General features: G+C 36.2%; 1 protein-coding gene across 3 annotated transcripts in view; it reads left to right on the top strand.

The window, feature by feature from the left end:
* Nucleotides 1-20,827, top strand: part of LOC132910477 (FH1/FH2 domain-containing protein 3) — a 248,971-nt gene that overhangs the window by 133,681 nt on the left and 94,463 nt on the right. Inside the window, exon 1 of one of the 3 annotated variants that reach the window (XM_060966210.1) lies at nt 13,817-14,091. The exons of the other annotated variants lie outside the window; for them this stretch is intronic. Within the exon in view, the coding sequence (XP_060822193.1) occupies nt 14,078-14,091 (14 nt within the window). The 5' untranslated portion in view covers nt 13,817-14,077. Of the gene's footprint in view, nt 1-13,816; nt 14,092-20,827 lie in introns of those variants that run through there. 3 annotated transcript variants of the gene reach the window in all.

Consider the following 20,827-nt stretch of genomic DNA (forward strand, 5'->3'; position numbering starts at 1 on the left):
AACCTCTTGTTTTTAGTCTGAATAGCGATCTTATTTTTTGAAATTTCCGTACGACGAATATTTTCATCTTCCCGTAAGATTCTCAATTATTTCTTCGAAACTATACAATTTTTATTCTATTAACCTCTTGTTTTTAGTCTGAATAGCGATCTTATTTTTTGAAATTTCCGTACGACGAATATTTTCATCTTTCCGTAAGATTCTCAATTATTTCTTCGAAACTATACAATTTTTATTCTATTAACCTCTTGTTTTTAGTCTGAATAGCGATCTTATTTTTTGAAATTTCCGTACGACAAATATTTTCATCTTCCCGTAAGATTCTCAATTATTTCTTCGAAACTATACAATTTTTATTCTATTAACCTCTTGTTTTTAGTCTGAATAGCGATCTTATTTTTTGAAATTTCCGTACGACGAATATTTTCATCTTCCCGTAAGATTCTCAATTATTTCTTCGAAACTATACAATTTTTATTCTATTAACCTCTTGTTTTTAGTCTGAATAGCGATCTTATTTTTTGAAATTTCCGTACGACGAATTCTGACGAAATCTCGCGCTGCCTCTAAATCCGCCGTCTCAACTTCTTTCCAACGCAGATCAGAAACTTCTCGATGCAGTTTTCTTTCTAAAATCCTACTCTGTTTTTTGCAATCACTCGAATTCTCTTTGTTCTGGTGGTCTCTGAAAGAAACCATTCACCTTCTGCTTATTCTCACGATTCTCACGGTTCGTCGGTGATTTTCCTCGGAAAACGATCGGAAATTGAGTGTGCACCGGGCTGCGCGCGTCTGCAACTCGTAACTTCTACCAGTTTGATGAACTTTTCCGGCACACATCGACGAGTAGCCTGCGAATTTCGTATAATTCGAAAGTTTTTGCGCGTTACCGACGTATTTACACACTGCCTGAGTGCAGTTTGATTTTCGAGGTCGAAAGACGGACATAGCGTATATAACACATCTACGCGTTGATGTTGATCGTCCAGGTAGAAAACACGACAACTATTAAACACTTTCGCACTTAAGATGAATTTTCACATGGTGTTTTGCCGTTTGACGAATGCTCGCTTTGAACGATTTTCTGCGACATTGACTAACAGAGTGATTAAAATAACCAATTTCTGAGTTTTCATGGAGATATTATAGATTTACAAGAATGAATTTAAAGAATCTGAAAGAAAATTAATTAGATCGAGATTCGTTGGAAATTATATTTTGACTTACTGAAAGTTCCATTGGTTTAATGACGTGAAAATTCGTCAATTTTCAAGCTTCTCGTCAAATTTCAACGATATTCTGTCAAAAGAAACTCGAGATTGTAATACGAATGGTTTAATTTATTCCGATAAATTTCTACAACATGATACGTTCGCAAGCGAGTGTAATACGATTTTTTGATATGGATACCATCAATTTGAAAAGAATTTCCAAGAACGACGAGCATGCGTGTTCTGCCCTTTCAGATTGGGCGTTATTCTAAAAATTCTTCTAAAAACCATCCTCCTATTTCCTATGAAAATGATATTGTTGTTTAATCTTGAAAATGAGTGAAACGATTTCCAGGAACAGAAAATTGTCCAATTCGTTTATTCGCTTTTATTACGTATTTAAATTAACGATACGAAATGAATGTATTCGTGAAATATAAAATTAAATTTAATTAGCAAAGGCAATTATACCTTTCTTTGATTAAACGTGTAAGAATAAAAGTTCAGTTTCAGATAATAAAATATATTATATAATACGATAACCGTTACAATTCAACGCTAGCGTGAATATAATTTAAATCAGTATCATCCTTTTAATTATATGTTCATATATGAATATCGGTACGCAGTGACCGTTTGAATTTTGCAATTACACCGTGTGTTATAATTTCAAGCGTTAACTTCATTAACCGAAATATTACCATATATTTCAAATGCAAACAGGTAGGCAGCACACAAATGAAAATTTTGGAACGGCGTACGATTTCAATCGTTTAGATCGTGTAACCGTTATTACCGCAAATATCCCAGCGGATGATAATTCGTGCAGAAATCAATTCTGCAAGAATTAAACGCATTCAATTTATTCACTGATACGTTAACTCGCTTTGTTTTCAAGCTCGCTGATATTTTTAATTTATTTCTTTTTAAACGTTTTGTAACACAACGAATTCGATAGCGTAAGCTATAATTAAACGTAATTAAGACGCGAAATACTTAATTAAACCATTGAAAAAGATAATCAAGGTGGATAGTATCGGCATTCCTGCTTCTCGTAACATTCGAGAAAGAATCGTCGTTGTTCGCGTGAAAGGAAGCAGACTGTCTTAACGCGTAAACCAAACACGTTTACGGGACAGTTAAGTTGTTTTGACTGGTGCTAAAACGATTTCGGTGTTCTTGCGGCGGAAAGACGCGACGGTGAAAGAGACCGGCGCCGATTAAGAGCAGGCTCGCAAGGTTAACCATTGAATTCGACGACTCGCGTCCAGGTTGGTTCACGCGAGAAAAACAAACGCGTCGCGAGAATCCCGTTTCCAACAGCGGATCTCGTGGAACGCGTTTTTAACGCGATTGAATTCCAGTTCGGCTTGTTGAGAAACGGGTTAAGGCCGCGACGTTTCGCGGTGATTGACATATTTTCTGCGATCAATGCATGAATTTTCAGTTGAATCTTTTAGTGTATGAAAATGGATCGTTTATCGCGCGCATTGACAATTTCAATTGAATGAAAAAATTAATTCAATCATTAACAAGCAACATGTACGTAGTACGCTATTGTATAGAGTAACGCACTTGAACATTTACCATGCATTTGTACGAATATATTTTATCATGTATGTTATACATAGTTTACTGGAAATTCATCAACAGCGCTAAGAGACACGATCATCGCGATTAAAATTTGAAATCACTTTGATTCAAGTTTCTTTCGTTTTATGAGGAAATAATATATGCACAGTGTTTTTTGTTTTATATTATTTTATCGAATTACGTACGATCCATTTTATTCTGTTGAGATAAACACCGCGACATTTCACAGACTTTGTTTCACGTTTGTACGAAGCAAACTTCCTTGTGAAAAGGAAGTTTGCGAAAGAAAGACACTTTTCGGACAACCTAATATATAAAAGTTGCAAGTCACTAATCGCAAATATATTTGACAGAGAATTAGTTGTCTTAAATATATAATTAGACGTAACAGAATCGTACAAAATTCCTATACATAATCAAATACTGGGTTCCATAACTAGAAACTCCTATGGATATTAAATCGAAGAAAAGGGACGATTACAAGACATAAAAATATTCATAATCCAGAAAATCCCCCTTACATCTTTTATTTCAATTTCGCAGGGAAATATCGACTTCTTTACGTCGACGACTATATCTTTCTCTTCACTAGCGAAAAGAAGGAAAAAATCAATTTGTCGTCGTTGTCGTTCACAATGCCAACGCAAATTCAACAGTGTGCCTCCGTCACCCCGTCGACACGTCTCGAGTCTACGTTCAACAAGTTGCTTTTCTACGACTTCTTGGTCCCCTCCTCGAAACGCCCTTTCTAATCGTGTCAGCAATTCAAACATAGAATTTCTTTCGAGGACAAAGAAATTTTGTGGTGAATAGATACGAGTAAATCGCAAGGGGCAATGGCTCGCGTGATAACGGGCTTCGCTAATGGCGCTACATCCGGAACACGTGTTCCGTTCACCGAGCTCTCATCTCCTTTTTGATACCTTCAACGTGTTTAGCTGGTGAATGCATTGAAACCGGAAGGAAGGACGAGCGAGGCGCGTGAGACATCGTCTCGTGGCCAGCTAAGAATAACTCGTAACGTATTGCGATCCAGACCTTGTAATATCGTGCGTGAGATTGAGATTTTCATGTACGAAAAGACTTTAATACGGGAAGAAGAGTCTGCCCATATGACGGAAATATTAAGCCGTAATAAATAAACTTTTTACATTTATTTTATTTATTTACTATACATTTTTTCCTTTTTTTTTTAACCATAAAGCAGTAATATTATACGCACGTCACGTAATAGATCATTGAGACCCGTTTTTCCAAAATTGTAACATCGAATATGATTAATATTACATTCAATAACGAGATATTCTCACAAAACCGTCAGATACCGGCATATTTACTTCCGTTCTAAATTTACAAAGAGAAATTTCATTGAAATTAACAGCTACTTGGCAAATTCCAAACGATCCACTGATACATAGTGAATAGAGAATTATCTTTGAAACATCCTTGACCCAGACGTAACACGGCGAACAAGTATTACATACATTGTTCCTGAAAACGATAACTGTAAATCTATGGAGAGAATTGTGGGAAAGATCGCAGAGAATCAGCTTGAGAGCGAACTTGCTAATTGTGATTTTGTCTGCTTATGAGTAGATCCATTTTCATTCTGGTACGTTCAGAGTCTAAAAAATTCCCAATTTCTATTCTATCAGATTTCGTATGTTAATGGAGGAATTTTACAGTTTTTATTATATTTTTTATAACTATGTTTTTATCCGACATATTAATTCTTATTGTGTTAAACGAATAAACGTTATGAAATTAATTATACGGAGGAAATTTTATAGTAATATTACGTTGAATGGAACAGGTCCATTCGCGATTTCAAAACTTTATACCAATTAAAATCCATCATTCTCTGCACTCTCTGCATTTTGTTCGCCAAATAAATCAAATTATTCGTAAAATATAAAATCCCACGCTATTTCGTAATCGATATTCAAACTTCCCGAAACTCAACCCTCTAGAACAGTTCTTTTTTTTTCTTTTTTTTTTTCATAAAACGAGCAAATATTGCCTCGGTCCATCGATTTAATTTTCAGCTCCACCTCCGTATTTTCCTTTCTGTTGAAAACGAGTGTATTAGCAGACGCGAGTTTACATTTCGACGACCAAGTCTTTCGAACATACTGCGGAAGTCAAAGAAAAATGTCGGCCAGGAAAAATGAAAAAGGAAAAGCGATACCGAGAAGTTTCTCGCGTTCTTCTGGCTTTCGAGATCAAAGATCTCGATCGTGCGACCTGTATTCGATTTTATTGGCGATCATGCACTCCATTAATTGTCCCTTTCGTCGAATCAGCAGAAGGAAATCTAACAAAGGATACGTTGATCTCTGATTACAATATTTTTCAGTTTTGTATCGAGAGAAAAGACGCACAATACAGAGGACTGTAATTTATGGATCAGGTCAGGCCACGGATGTATCGATACCAGGGATTACAGCTGTCAAGTGATTAATTGTCGCTGTATTAGTTACCGCTAGTGCGTAACGGCGTCGATTAATTTCCGGTTCGACGCGCCTCCTCGACTGACGCCCCACCGAAAAACAAGCTTTGGTATATTGATAATGGCATGCCTTCGAACAGTAATTATCGAAGCTACGCGAATAATCGTCTGATCTTTGGACAATTTATTAAACGACCACGATTCTGCGATTTTTCAACGGGAAATTTCAAGATACAATGTTATTTTATGCCGATAGTAATTTTCGAATATTGTTCGAACGAGCGTAATTCAGCGTCTTTTATTTCGATTACGTTTTATTCGTTTTAAAAAAACCAATGCAAGAATTAAATGCGAAGTCTAACAATAGAAAGATTAAAAATATGATAAGTGAAAAATCGTTGAATTTTAGAATATCTAAAATAATTATTTTGCTTCGTGTTGTCGGATTAGCGAGTTCTTAAAGAGGATTATTAACTTTCGAAACTCAAATATTTTCCTTTCCATTGTATGCAAACAATGAAAAGTATGAAGAAAGTTGCTTTTAATACGCTTCTTTTCGTTCATTTCACAAGCAAAATTAAATAGGTCGAAAGATGTTTTTATTGTAGCAGAAAAATTTGCAAACAGAAGAATAACTATTATAAATTGTATTGAAGATTACTCTCGAATAATGTCCCAGAAATATCTCAATTTTTATCCGCTTCTTTTCTCCCGAAAATTCTTAAATTTACGATATTCTTCTTCGCTGTTGGAAATATAAACATCGACAGTTCTAAAAATTGTTTTTTCTTCGAAAATCCATTTAGTACGATCAAACAGACGCAGTAAAATTATATAGTTCAATTAAAAACACTAGCGTGTTTCATCTCGATCATATTATAAACTCCGTTAAACGACAAACCGTAACAGCGCGTCAATTTCTGGAGAATTACCTTCTAAAGTGTCTCGTTTATCTGAGACAGCTCTGAAGAAAGGGATCTTTGAAAGATCGAATAGAACCGCGCTATTTTCTGGATTTTGTCCCGAGCGATTCGTTGAGAACGAAGCAGAATTGATTTTGTTTGGATTCGAGGAAACGCTGTTGTTTTCGATAAATAATGTCCTTGGAAGAGCACGCAGTAGCTTGCGTAATTTATTTAAATCGAGATTTCACTTCACACCAGCTTTCTAAAGGAGGTTCAGAGAAACAACTAAAACGTTCAATCAAGTACAAAAATTAAGACGCTAATTATTTCTCTGTTAATTTATTTCGTCGAGCGCTAACGACGTTATAGAAATTAGGCAAATATCGTAAATTAAGATTTCATTAAATTCTCATCCTTACGATGAAAATTATTAAAAAGTGTATTATAAATTTTAGTTTAAGTAGCGTGTGAATTAAAAAACGACAATATTTATCAATATTAATATCTAAAAAATAAATCAGATGGAACAAAAAATTATTGGTTCTTTCATTCGAATTTTATTCGAATAATATTAAGCTGGAATTATCGATGGAATTTATTTGCACGTCCATCTAGTTAGAATGATTTATTTGTCGACGCGGTGTATTGTCCCGGTAGAATGTTAAGAATAAGCTCTGTACTTTACAATAATTCACGCGTTACCGCGTGCTGCACGTTACGTGGGAACCTCTTTTCAGGAACACAAAAGAAGTTTGACACGAGCTCTAAAGTGTAATCGCCTTTTGTGAACGAAAGAACGGCGGGGCGTCGACGTTGAAGCGGTAAATTATCAAAAACAATGAAGGGAAAAGGCGCAGTCGACTCTGGGACTGCATCCAAAATAAGATCAAAACGTAAAGTTTCCTGGGAAGAGCTGGGAAAAAACGACGAATTAAAAGAGTTAAGGAGCAAAAAATATCTAATAGAGCCCTGGCTAATAGTAGCTAACAAAATATCTCGTTAGAAATATTAATTTAACGTCTTAGAAAATTACTCACAGTAATCAACATCAATTTAACAAGAAACTTGATTAATTGTTTAACATTTAACACCTTTTCCACGTTCTAAATGGAATAATTCAAAGTTAACTTTTAGATAACTACATTTTATTATAGTATATGTACCATAGCTGAATGTTTTTACAACATTCATTAAAAACGAACAATCGTCTTCAATTGCATAGGAAATTGCATATACATAAATTGCATGATAAAACTTACAAATAAATTTTCGGTTATCCAAAAAGAAAGTAAATCTCTCGCTCATCAAAGTGCAGCTAAATCCATTCAAGATTAATTATAATTACTTTCAGACGTCGCGCTCGTGTCAATATCTCCGGGTCTGAAACAGAATTTCTCTGCTACGTATCTGTTCGGTCATATAATTCACAAATCGCTAACTAACTGTACTGGATTTATCTCTAATTGAATCTGTGTTGCATCTACATTAGCGATTGAGTTGCGAGGATTTCAAAGCTTACTGTTTAGCAACGTTCGCACCACTATAATAGTTACTTCAATCTTGCGCTTTGACTCCAAATTTCACATAGCTGAATGTGATCTTTGCCACAGCTATTTCTAAGCATAGATACGTTCTATTATCTCTAATGAAACTAATTGCAACATTCCTACTTTTAGATATTTTTTCTATGATCATATGATTTACATCTGCAGAAATATATCTTAACATATCGAATCTTACCGAAAAGTAAATTACCAATAGCAATATTCGATAATATTCGATAAACACGCGATAGAGTGCCTAATCCTTTCTCGTTTTGATATGCCAGTCAGTTTCCTCATTTTTTCTTAACTGCGTCTTGTGTTTTTATACTCGTTGACTCTTCGATCGAGAAACACTCATTACGATTTCTTCTTAGACTAAATATTTATCGTCCATGGCAAAGCTGGGCATAACAAACGTTTCGGCTACATTAAATGTCACAAGGAGTCGCTATGAAACCTGTACTCTAAACTCTGAACGAATCACCCGTCTGCAACAGAAACTCTGAGATACGTATCGCGCCATTTTAGCTAACAACCGAAGATTAACGATTTGTTCTATCCAGAAGCATCCGGCTGACCACAGTGAATGGTCTCTGGCATTTGTCCTTTCACCGAATCTAAAAATAAAATAAAAGGAGATGCACGAATACAAGTTATTCCATTCAAGTTTGATCTTATGTGAATGAAATATTTGGAAAAAAGATAATTTGAAAATACATTAAAATAGTTGGTGTAAGTGTGTTCTTCGAGATCGCAGGAAAATTAATGTGACTCGCAGCCAGGTGAATAAAGAGATAAACCTTGTGATTTATGGAGATGCCGTTTGGTGAGTTTGGGAACTGTAATTAGATTCGAGTGTCCCTTGGTTTTTGTCCTTGTTCTTTCTTCTTGACAAGTTTTCCAAATCGAATAGAACATCTATTTATCTGGATATAATTTGTTAATGAAAACGATTATAACGAAAAATTTATAATTTCTTTAGAATTCGATACGTCGTCGATCGATTCTACGTCGAAACTATGCATCAATCTGATAAATTTACCTTCGTAGACTTTCTGAACGATTAAAAAATGTTGATAACGTTAATTATGCAGTGTAATTTTAATTAAGTTGAATTAATATAACAGTTAAGCCAATACCGTTCGTTTTTTAGAAAACATTCTACTTCAGAATCTATTATCTATTTTTAAGAGGCTTGTGTCTTCGAATTTATTACCTTATTTTATTCTTCAACTATTTTATATTACGATAATTTTCTTCAGCCACTAATTGGTATAAGAGTGATAAAATTAACAAGAATGAATTTATACAATTTTTCCTGGATAGTTTTTATTTGTAATTAATTTTGTGTGTTCTTCCGTTCTGCGGTAATGTCTTGTTAAGTACAAAGTCATTTGGGATTCTCTACATTAAGATTATTAAGGAAACGAGACTATGTATCTGGAATGTAGAAAGAAAGCTTTTAACAGTGGAATTGCAATTCACGAGTAAATTTGTAGTAAACGATATTACTGTATAACGTAATTTCCTCTTGAAATGTAGAGTATGTTGAAGCATTATTACGCTGAGAGTAAAATGAGTTAGTTCAGTGTGAATCCGTGAACAGGACGGAAAATATTTTTACGAGAAATTTAACTTTCTTTTAGATCTAACTAGATCCGTTGAATCATCCGCTGACCATGTTCTCGTAAAATATTTTTCCATGCGATTTTCAAGTGAATATTCTACTAAAGGAGGAAACGTTGAATCGTAGAAATTCGACGTCACCAGAGATATAGAAGCAACACAGATTCACGGAATATTCACGGAAATAAAGTTTATTTATATCTTCGCAAGATCTGAAATAGACCATTGAGGTGCGATAGATTCTATTATTAATGCAGTTTGGTATAATCTGAATCAGCATAACTACATAAAGCCACGTATTTGTTGAATCTATTTCACCTGAGTATGGAATTAAATATAGTTTGAATAAATGATCGACGTCGTTATTTTATAAAGGCTGCTTGAATTATAAGTTATAACGTTGTAATACTTTCAGTATCTTTTTCCGACATTTTATTTTTGTTCGACATTTTCCAATTATAAAATGAAAGATATGTTTCGCGTGATACGAATTCCAGTTACGGTATCCACGGCGTAAAAACTAAGATAAATCCCTGTTTGAAGTAACACAATTAATTCTGTATAGTCAGTATATAAAGTCTTGCTGGTTGTACAGAGGTAAATGTATAACTTCGATTTTCGAACTACTTCCTAAATGCACACATTTACGTGTTACAAATGAGCCAAGCTTGCAACAAAACATAGAAGGCGAACACGGCAGAACAACGACAAAATACTGGTTTTGCACCTCTGACATCTACCGTCACATAGACGTCTTTTCTAAAGCAATTTCGCAATCGCATTATACGATAACGCGGTAACAATCATCCGACTGTGTTATACGAGTACCACAATTATATGGAATGGCATTGCAGTCCCATATTCTTCAAAATAACTAATACGTAGCTGGATCACAGCTTACAATGAAGTAACATTCAAAGCGATGGAACGAAAGCGATAATGGTTTCATTTTCTAAGGTTTAGCTGCGACGAGGTGCGTAGGTATGAATAATACGGATGTAATTATCGGGCAGCCGTAAATTGAGGAAGCAGTAACAGTAAATGTTGCATATTACACGGTATCGTTGTTTGTCACGATCGATCGTCGTACATAATGATGTACTTTCATGGTAATTATTGACTACCAGTTGCCAGTTTGTAAGATTAGGCACGTTACTGATAATTGGTGGCGTTATACCTATAGAATTTCTCTTTCTTAAACAAAGATTTAAAAATAAACGACATTCTCTTAATGGTAGAGGATACGTTAGCGCCTTGCTGCGCTAAACCTTTCTTCAAAGGCATTTGTAACAGTGTTAAGAATAATCCTGTTAAGACGCGGATGCTAATGAGTTTCCTTTGATTTTCTCGATTTGTAGAACGGCATTTAGGATCTAATATTCATACAGAGCTATAATATCGCTATACGATTTCGTTTCTTTACAGTGTATAGAGTATTTTATGTTTTCTTTGGAATAGGCGCTTCGTTTAAACGTCTTCAATTAAAACTGCTTAATTTATAGTTGCGGAAATATGTTCGAGTTTATTAGTTTGTAACTGGAAATGGATTTTAGTTTTATAGACATTCCTTTGTATCTCTTTTTTTTTGGAATTATTATTAAGATTCTTACTATCTTTTTTTGTGTATTTATTTAACATTGTGTTTGCAAGATGACTTGAATTTTCTTTAGAAATATCATGACATTGTTTTAATTTATACTTTCGTACAACATTCATACACTGTTATGGAATTTCGACCCTGAAGAAGATATTCAACAGCTTGTTTTGGCATCTTTCTCTTTGTTTCTTTTAATTATTTTTATTATCAGAATAAAGAGAATTCTTATTTTTCATTGAATATTTCTTTGACATTTATGTCTGCAAAGTGGCTAGAATTTCCCTTCAGAGGCTTCGTGATATTCAATATCTTGGAAGTTTAAAAAGCTTGCGTCTTCGGACTTACATTACCCGACTCCTCAATCTTTCAATTACAGAACAATTTTTCGAGAAAACACTCATCTCTTAAACGATCTGCCACGAAACGAGACTGAGCTAACAACTTACAAGAAGTTTCTCAGTTTATTAATCTTACGCGGAATTGTTTGCTTCGTCTGTTTGCAAGAAGGAAACGCGTTGTAACAAACCAATTTTTACCAAAGTTCTCGAGTTTTCCGTTTTATGTCGCAATATCTTTATCGTTTTCAAACTCGATTCCAACAGTTTTATTCCTTATTAACCACGTCGAAGAGACATTAAGCGTAAAAGCAGCGTACTCTTGGGATTTTCTAATATTAGCCTTAAATTAATCCTCGCAAAAGATCTAACCAGCATCGTTAATATAATGCTGTATTTCTAAAAAATATTTTTACAAAGGGTATATATTTTTTTAAAATTGATATTCATCGTCGAAATCGCTAATTACGAAAAACTTTGTTCATTTCCAAGACAATTTATTTTTTCTTTAATTTTTAACGGTATAAGAATAATAGTAACATATCTTTCACTAATCCTGTTTCTTCAAAAGATCCAAATACTCTGTTAGAAATTAATTGCACCATTCCAACCAAAGTATCGCTATTAAATAATATATGTTCTTGTGGTGCGTATATCTGTCATCAGCCACGCAAGATTAAATTGGTGCGTGTAGCATAGATTACTGCAACTTACGCAACAGAAAATAGCTCGAGAAAATCAGTGGTTCGAATACATTTACACACATACGTTCACCCTTTCTTACCAAATAGGACACCAGATACATCCTTCTTTAACGAACCATAAAATTCTTAAACAAATCATTCTTGACTGAAGTGCAATCTTATTTTAAAGCCTATGTTCGTGAAAAATACTTGTTGAGATTGATACAGTTGCAAATCATAGAATTATATTACAAACTGATAATAATCGTAACAGATATCGGTATTCAGCAAGCTAACGATTGCTGAATTCCATTCATCGTGTCGTAGACGAATAAATCTAATAGATATCGCAAACAAATGATTGCTGAATATATTGATAATAAAAGCTATAAAATAAAAATAAGAAATTTGCATTATCTTTTAGAAATGTTTTACTAACGTTATAAAGCACAAAAATCACAATTATTCGCACATTATTTGTAACACTTACACCTGATAAAAATTTAGTACGAGGAAGATCATCTTTTTTAAACAGGCGATCGACTTCACGGAGAACAATCTTTCATTACAGACTTCATAGTCAGAATTTTAGAAAACTGGGTCGGTGATCGAATCAATTTTTGACGACCATAAATTGCGATCGGTCGTCGCTTGTTCGTACATTTATATTCCTGCTTCAGTCAGGCCTGCATACGGTCGAGAAGCATGGACGATGTTTTATGCTCGATCAATGCCGGCCTGGTCTCGATTCGAAAAGCGAAATTGTTGGGGAGTTGGCGCCGAGAGATCGCTCGACCTCGACGTGCCCTAAGGGCCTTGCAGTGAAATTGCATGCGTAATTACTGGAGCGTGGACGATACCACAGACTGCGTTGCATATCCGTGTTAAGTAAATTAAACGCTGCCACACCGGCGTCGCGTTCGCGCGAATACGCACGTTTATATTATGTTCCCATATTCTCTGTACGCATGATACAGATGCTGTAGATGCGATGCATTCATGGAGAAAGGTATATATGTAGGTACGGAGGTGAGAAGCGAATAGTAAACGTGAGCGTGAAACGTTGCTTAGATTTAAACATCGATTAAGAATAATGTTCTTGAAGCAAAGACTCTGATCGTGATTCAACTTATTTAAATGCTACAATAAGACATTCATCAATCGATCTCCGAGTTCATAAAAGTTTATAAAACCTCGATATTTTCGAAAACTGGATCACTGAAATTTCGAAAGCTTCGATTTCACATGTTGTTAGCTTCAAAAATTCGTCGTTTTAAATTAAGATCTGAAGATTCTGTAAATACTTTGGATATTTCGTACACTGTTGCGTATTACGTATACATCCTACGAGCTTCAACGTCTTTAAGTTTTTTAAAAATATATAAACAATCGTAGTCCAATTACGAGCTTCTCAATTTCCCGAATGCCGCCCATCGAGCGTAAACTCTCATCTCTGAAGCACACAAAGTGCACCTCGAGCGCCCTTACTCCATCGCCGCGATATACCCACACACGATTCAACTGGTAGCAACGTTCCGTGAATCGATTCATTAGTGCTTCGTTACGCCTCGACTTATTCATTCATCGTAGCACACCGTTATCCTGTTACGCAATCGCGTGTCCACTTACACTTTTGGCAAACTGGCATTCGTTCACCGACCAAGCCTCCTCCAGCTGGATTTTCCGCGAACGACCCACACGTGCATCAAACCGTAGTTGCATTCTCTTGTTCCTTCTCCTCGAGAATGCACGCGTGCACCGACGAACAGACGTGGTGTAGCGCGCGAGCAACGCGTGTAGTGTATATACGCGTGCATTAGCGGCCAGTCAGCGTTTTGATCTCCCACCAGTTTCTATTGTGGCGAACGCGGGGACCAGGCCGGCAACAGACCATCTTGGTAGCAGCCAGTCGTTGCCTAGACCTCGAGGACGTCGCGAGTGTTCTCTCTCCTTCAGCGAGGACGTGATCGTGCTCTTGTGTTTTCTCTTCGCTCGTCCTTATTCTTATCTGCCCTTCGAACGGTGATGCTTTGGAAATCTGTGCACAGTGTACGCCGTGATTGAGTAACAGTGATCCAGCTGAGTGCACCGCTGCGTTTGGGTTACTTCGAGGACATGAAACTGCGACCACGGGATGCCACCTTACTGGTAAATTATTCTGGATCGTTGTGCTGACATTGTTTGATCAGTTTGATGGATATATCGCCGGGTTAGGCGATAGAATGTTTCTGCTTGATTGGAAAGTTTGCCCGATGTCTCGAGTTCACGAGAAACTTGTGCTTCCAGGATGAATTAATAAGTAGTTACTGTGTTACTTTGTCGAGGGTTTAGTCTTTGTCGGATATGTCTTGATCTAACATTTGCGTTCATATCGTATCGTGAAAAAAAAAAAAAAAAAAAAAAATAGGGTTTATACTTTTTTTGCAAAATTAACGTTCAGGTAATTGCGAAACTTAAAGTGGGTTATTGTTTCTTTTCTTAATGAGAAGATCGAGTTAAGTGGTTCCGGAAAATGCTAGGTTCTCTGCAAGAATAAAGTTGTAAGGTACTGTTGAATTTTTTATGCGGAATCGCTTAGCTAGGATTATGTAATGAGAATTAATTCATGATACACTTTGCGGCATAGAATTATCTACTTGCGGTAATGGATATTCTAAGATATTAAGGAGATTTTTTTTTTATTGGTTTTATAACACTAGATATATAAATTGTTCGACACCTACGTTCTGTAATTTTGTTCTTACGTTTCGAAGCATGCCCTTCATTCCGAATTACTCGTGTTGGCAACAGCGAATATTCTAGTGGTTCAACTACTGATACTTACGTATATATGTATAAAACATTTCTTAGAATATTCAACTTTTGATCAGTCTAATAACTTCATATCCAGAGCAACAAGATAAATAAATTTACGTATCCTGAACGACTAATTCGACTAAAGCGACTTAACGTTTAAAATCAGTACAGTGCGCAGACTGGCTCAGCTAAATCGAGTCACCGAAATATACGTCTTATTTATTGTTGTATGGCAAAATTTCTCAGGACATAGTTACGCTATTTCAAGGGACACGAGCAATGTTAGAAAGACATTTTTCTCGAGCTAATATTCTTCCGAGATTCCAAGACCAACGATAAATAAAGCAAATATTTAGGTAATTCCATCTAGCTGGGCCACTCTGTATATTGACTTAAATCTACTATTAATCCATGCTGTTCCAACTTCCACTTCCATAACAAAAACATCTCTATATCATAAACCATCACGAAGATCTACCGCTCTATCGAGTTACTCCAAAATTCCATAACAAAAATATGCCTCCGGCTAGTCGATACGCTAAAGATCGTCGAACGGAATTCCCACGGAGTCCGTGCGTGAAATATTTCCGGCCGCATCCACGGCAATTATTCGGAAAGCGCGCGGGGGCGAAACGGCTCGGCGGCGCGAAACACGGCGCAGCCTCATCTGCCATGCAACAGGTGCAAGGGTGAATTTGAATAATTGGAACGAACGGGCGAATGGTCACGTCGGAGGGGCATCTCGGATGGGATCGATCGAGGTGCTTCAACGAATTCTTCGCGAGTATCGAGATCAACGCTCTTCGATCATTTTAATCCCGTTTCCTTGGCTAGGGCTTCTCTTGCACAATTCAATTAATATACTAGTGCTCGCAACTACACGGTCGCTTTAATTTTGTAATTTTTATACAAAGATAAAGGATAGAACGCGAGAAGAAAGAAGTCTGGAAAATAGAACAGTTTAATTTATGAAAGTTATCGTTATAATATTATTTTATTCTATATGGAATTCATTTTTTGTGTAATAAAATATTTTGTTATACTAGTTCTATAATCATGGAACAATCGTAAACGCCAATTTTGTTCTTTGCAGTGAGCATAATTTATATATCTTTTTTGTATAATACAACAATAATAAAAGTGATATCACAAGGTATAAAAGTTGAAGTTTTTGCAGTGATGTTACAATTATGAGGCGTAGTTTACCATTAACGAAATTTGTCAAGTTGCTAGTTAGAAATTGTTGATACCAGTAGATTTTCTTATGTAATTGGATAATGCAACTTTTATAAATTTCACAGTGTCCAATTATCCTATTTGACGTAAAATTACAAAATTATGAAAGACAAAAGATGATATAAATTGACAGCTATTTGATCATTCTATGCAGTATGAAATTGCAAAGTTGCAAAACAAAAATCTGTAGTTTACTATTTGTCGCTTATCAATCGGACAATATTGGCAGTTGATAAATCTTTGGGTAGGGGAGCTTGGAGTTTGAAAAATTATCGCCAGTGAAATTATTTCGTGGAATTGTACTTTCCTTCTCTCGTCCGTGAAAAGTTTATTTAGAGGAATCGAGGCTACATTTTTCTTGCCAAGAAGCGGCGCAACTAGTTTCAACCGATTTGGAATTTGTTCCCTGGCCCGGTTTCCGTGACTTTCAGTCGATCGATCGAAACGTTCCTGAATGGGACGGATCGATCATTTTCCTGCGTTCGATATGATGGATATAATACGCGCAAGCGACTGACAGTTTTGATTTAGAGAGTACTCTCTTTCTCTTTTTCTCTGTCTTGTGTCACGCTCTTTTTATCGGACTAGTCGGGGAAAGTCGATCGCTTTAGATAAAATCTTTGAATATCTTTTTATTTCCTTTTATTGGAATTGTTGTCGAGATATTTAGTAAATTTTACGTAAAGAATCTTGGTTCATTAAGGATCAAGCATCGAAATAATGCGACAAAGTTGCGTATACTACAAGCAACGGTATCGAGGAATATAAATGAAATAACTTACATATCATTTTATCAATGTATCAAAGAGATATCGCAATATTTTAGATAAAATGTCTTTTAGGAATTAAAGATATTTAATTAATATCCATATATAATATAAGATAAGATAAGATTAATAATAATAGAAGATATAAGATATATAATATAAAATATGAACCAAGATATAAAAAATATTTTCTCGATCGAAGGATAAGTACATTATTTCTTTTTACAAGTACATCATTGTATAAATTATAGATTTACAGTTACCCAATAATTTGTCGATGTGAAAATATTCTTCAAAATATACCTTCATGATTTTGTAGATACTAAACAATAAAGTACCTATTCGACAATCTTCAAATATTTTCTCGAATATATTTTTCTGAACATTGTTCCCAAGCTTTCACCTCTTGCCAAACCCTATACACACCTATACATCGAAACAACTTCTATTCGAAAAAGGACCTCATATCGCACCATAAACAAACTAAGAAGGCAACAAGATCGTTTCGAAAGGAAAGTTCCCATTGTGTCAACCCTCCGAGCCGAAACTTGACGATACCCGCAATCACGAAACGGTTCACGATTCGATGACACCCGGCCACGATTGTTCGTTTCTTGACTTTCACTCGCGTGTGTATCGTCGATCACGGACCGTGACTCGACTCTTCGAAAACTCGACGAACAGTATTATTCGTTCCTCGTTTTTCATGAGATTCGCCGAAGTCGTACGAATGTCGAGTTTTCTGCAACGTCGTCGAAAACGGAACGGAAGCGTGCCGTCACGAGCACGCGTCGATCGATCATCGATCAGGTAGCCGCGCTATCCGTTGAATCCTGATGATCGAACGATGAATCGAATGCAGAAAGGACTACCGGGTACCATCGGGTTTGTCCCAGGTAACAGTGACAACAATTACGCTGCGCTTGAAAAATCAATCGCGATGATGAGTTTTGCAACAGGTAATGAATATTGATGTCTGTTTCGTATCGATGCGGAAATGCGTACATACCTTTTGCGATTCTAAGATTCGATTCCCGAAAGATCGTTGCTGGATGAAAGGAAGTTTAGCGTTGTCGAAGAGCGATGCGAGTTTTTTTCAAATTGAAACTGTTTGGAAGGTAAAATTGTGAAATTTACGAAAGAAAAGTCTATACTTAACTTGTAATTTCTAACTAGTCGATTCATTAATACAATATTATTAGTTAGTGAGTGATTGTGCGAAAAGATCCAGGTCAGCTTTCTACTAATGAGAAAATGATAATAAAAAGTTGGCTCGGAAGAGTAAATTTAATTATCACGAAGCGAATCGTCGAAAGTTAATAATACGTGGCGAGACGACAGGGAATAGCGTCTGTGCAAGCATAAATCCACGGGAATCGCCATTTTCTAGCGTTCGATTCTTTCCAACGTGATCACGGGGCGATCGAGTGCAAAAGAAAACCCCAGCGCCGCCCGTTTCTACTTCGATCGTCCATTATTCGATTCCAATCCGCCGTGATTGTTGCTTTTGAACGAGCTGGAAATCTTTTCACGTATCACCGTCGCGTTTCGTTCGTCACCAACGACTTAAATTGACGTGAATTGTCATCGAACCGGCGTTCGAATCGATACTCGTGGTACTCGGTGCTGGTCGTGTGCACGTGGCAATTAAATTTTAAAAGTTCCGTCATATTTTTCAAACATTCTCTGCAAAATTCACCAGAAACTAGAAACATTTTTGCTACTTGTGAAATAACGAGAATTCGGTGACAAATTCGTCAAGTACTCTGTATTCGAGATTTAAGAGTTTCAGGATTTAAACGATGTAGTTAGGTAACGGAGTAAATTGTTCATCTTCCGAATGACCTAGTTTACCTACGAACGATTAATCTTCCTCGCTAATTAACAAAAAACCATACAAATTCTGTACAAATGTCTGGGAATAGCTCGTAAATCATCTTCTCCGAAATCATACTTTCCTTCCTTCGACAAGAGCCATAAACCAAAGCCGCAAACATCTTCCTACATCGCACGACCATCGTTACCTTAACTTTATCTTTCGCAATAAATATTTCCATCTGCAGATGATACGCTGAAAGCTCGAATTATCGCCGTTGACGATCCCAGAATCCAGCTGGTGGTGTCGACTGGGAAGCGTCGACTAATTATAAACGAGGGAATTAAATCGACCGCGTAAAAACATGTCCTCGGTGCTCGGGGGCAGACGCGTGTGCGCGCGTTTTCCACGCACGTCCGCATTCTCCTCGACCACGGTAGCGACCGAGCGTCGTCGATTTAAATACCGCCGTACCAATTAGAGGGATTAATTCCTAAGTGATTTATGGGCTGAAAAGGGGAAAGACAGAGGTGACCTTACGCGCGCGTTGCCCGGCCTAGGATTCTTGCGTAATCGTTCGTTCATCACCGGCGATTATTTATTCCCGCGCGTTAATCGACCGTGTCCTCTGTTCGTGCCGGTGAATTCCGGATATTCGAGGGATTTGAACCGACTGGTTCGTCCTAACGATAATTAATTCGTCGTTCGACGGTCTGTAAATCAATGACTACGGCCTTGTTCGAAACCGACCGGTTCGTTCTGCACCAGGTTGTGCCAAGTAAAATTGTTTCGAGGATCAGTTGAGGTAATTTGTGATATTTTGATATATTAAATAAGACAGTTGTTTAGGGGTGAAAATAACTGAAAATAGATGGAATTCATTGCCATGGGAGTTTTATAAAAAGAAAAGAATATTTTTTGCTATTATAGTAGCATGATGATAAATGCTCGTGGAAAATGGGAGGAAATGTGTCCTCTGACTGGATTATTGGCATCTGCGTACAAATCTAGGGCTTCCGAACTAATATCGTATCGTCGAACGAAGTCGCTGACACTATGAAGGCCGATACTCGTGAGCAAAGAATGGAATGTGGAATCTTGTTTTCAAGTACTAACTCTTGGCAGATCTTGTAAAACGCTTTATTTCAGTGCTTTGTTGTCTTGCATAATATGACGCGTAAAGTTTCGTGTTAGCAGGTGAAATGAGAGAAGCTACTCGAATAGTGATCGTTTCGTAATCGAAGTGGAGATCGTGGAAGTGATACGAGATAAATAAAAATTCATGGCTTATCTTTGAATTTATGAAGCGCTAGTTTACTCTATCTTGGTTTTCTGGTCTACGTTCTAGGCTTACTCGGAGTAGTTGGAGATTCTGATGTAAAAATGTCAAAACTTATCTTGGAAATCAATCTAAAGGTGAGGTTGTTAAGATTTCAGCATACCTGATACATCTACTTTTAAAAAATATTTTAAATAATTTTTTAGATTAAAAAACTGCGTCCCTGAAAAGTTGGATATCTTTTCATTTTTAATATCGAAGGAATTCATATTATTTATCTCTCTGAATTTTTAACCTCAACGCCGAGGAAATTTACATATTTTATTTTCCTTCATTTTGCATTTTAATATCGAATAAATGTTTCATTTCCAGATTATTTCATACGATCCAAATATTGAAGATGATATTTTTTAAAAATCGGTTGCATGAAAACAATCCATTTATCGTCTTCAATATCATTCACCTAAGAATTATAATGCTTCCAATAATAGAACGTAATACAAAACTGTACGTTATTTTCAAAATAAATCTCTCCAACTGTCGTAAATGTCACTTGAAGTATCGTGATGCTAATTAACATCTAACGGAGCCAACATGCCTGCTCACGTAATATCAAAAATTGCCAGAACATAACGAGTTTCTGTAACGTCTACCGAGTTGTTTTTCTCGATGATTCTAATTCATGCAATAGCATAGCATTTCCGTGCGTTTAACACGGCTAGCGGGATGGCAATGGCCAATTGGCAGGTTCGCGACGTGACAAAGGGTTACGAATTGGCCGAGGTTCAAGAGCCTTCGTCGAATTTTGTCGAAAGTTTGTTGAATAACACACACAAGAATTCTTTGTACTTTGAATGTTTTCCTCACTGACAATGAGTCAAATTTTAATTTGAGTTTTGAGTAAAATTCGTATTTGAATCAGCGTTTCTTAAATTATCCGTGCGATAGGTGTAACGTATGATTTTCGCGGTCTCCGCAAATTCGAGTTGA

The sequence above is a fragment of the Bombus pascuorum genome, chromosome 1 (assembly GCF_905332965.1).
Source record: "Bombus pascuorum chromosome 1, iyBomPasc1.1, whole genome shotgun sequence".
Lineage (NCBI taxonomy): Eukaryota > Metazoa > Arthropoda > Insecta > Hymenoptera > Apidae > Bombus > Bombus pascuorum.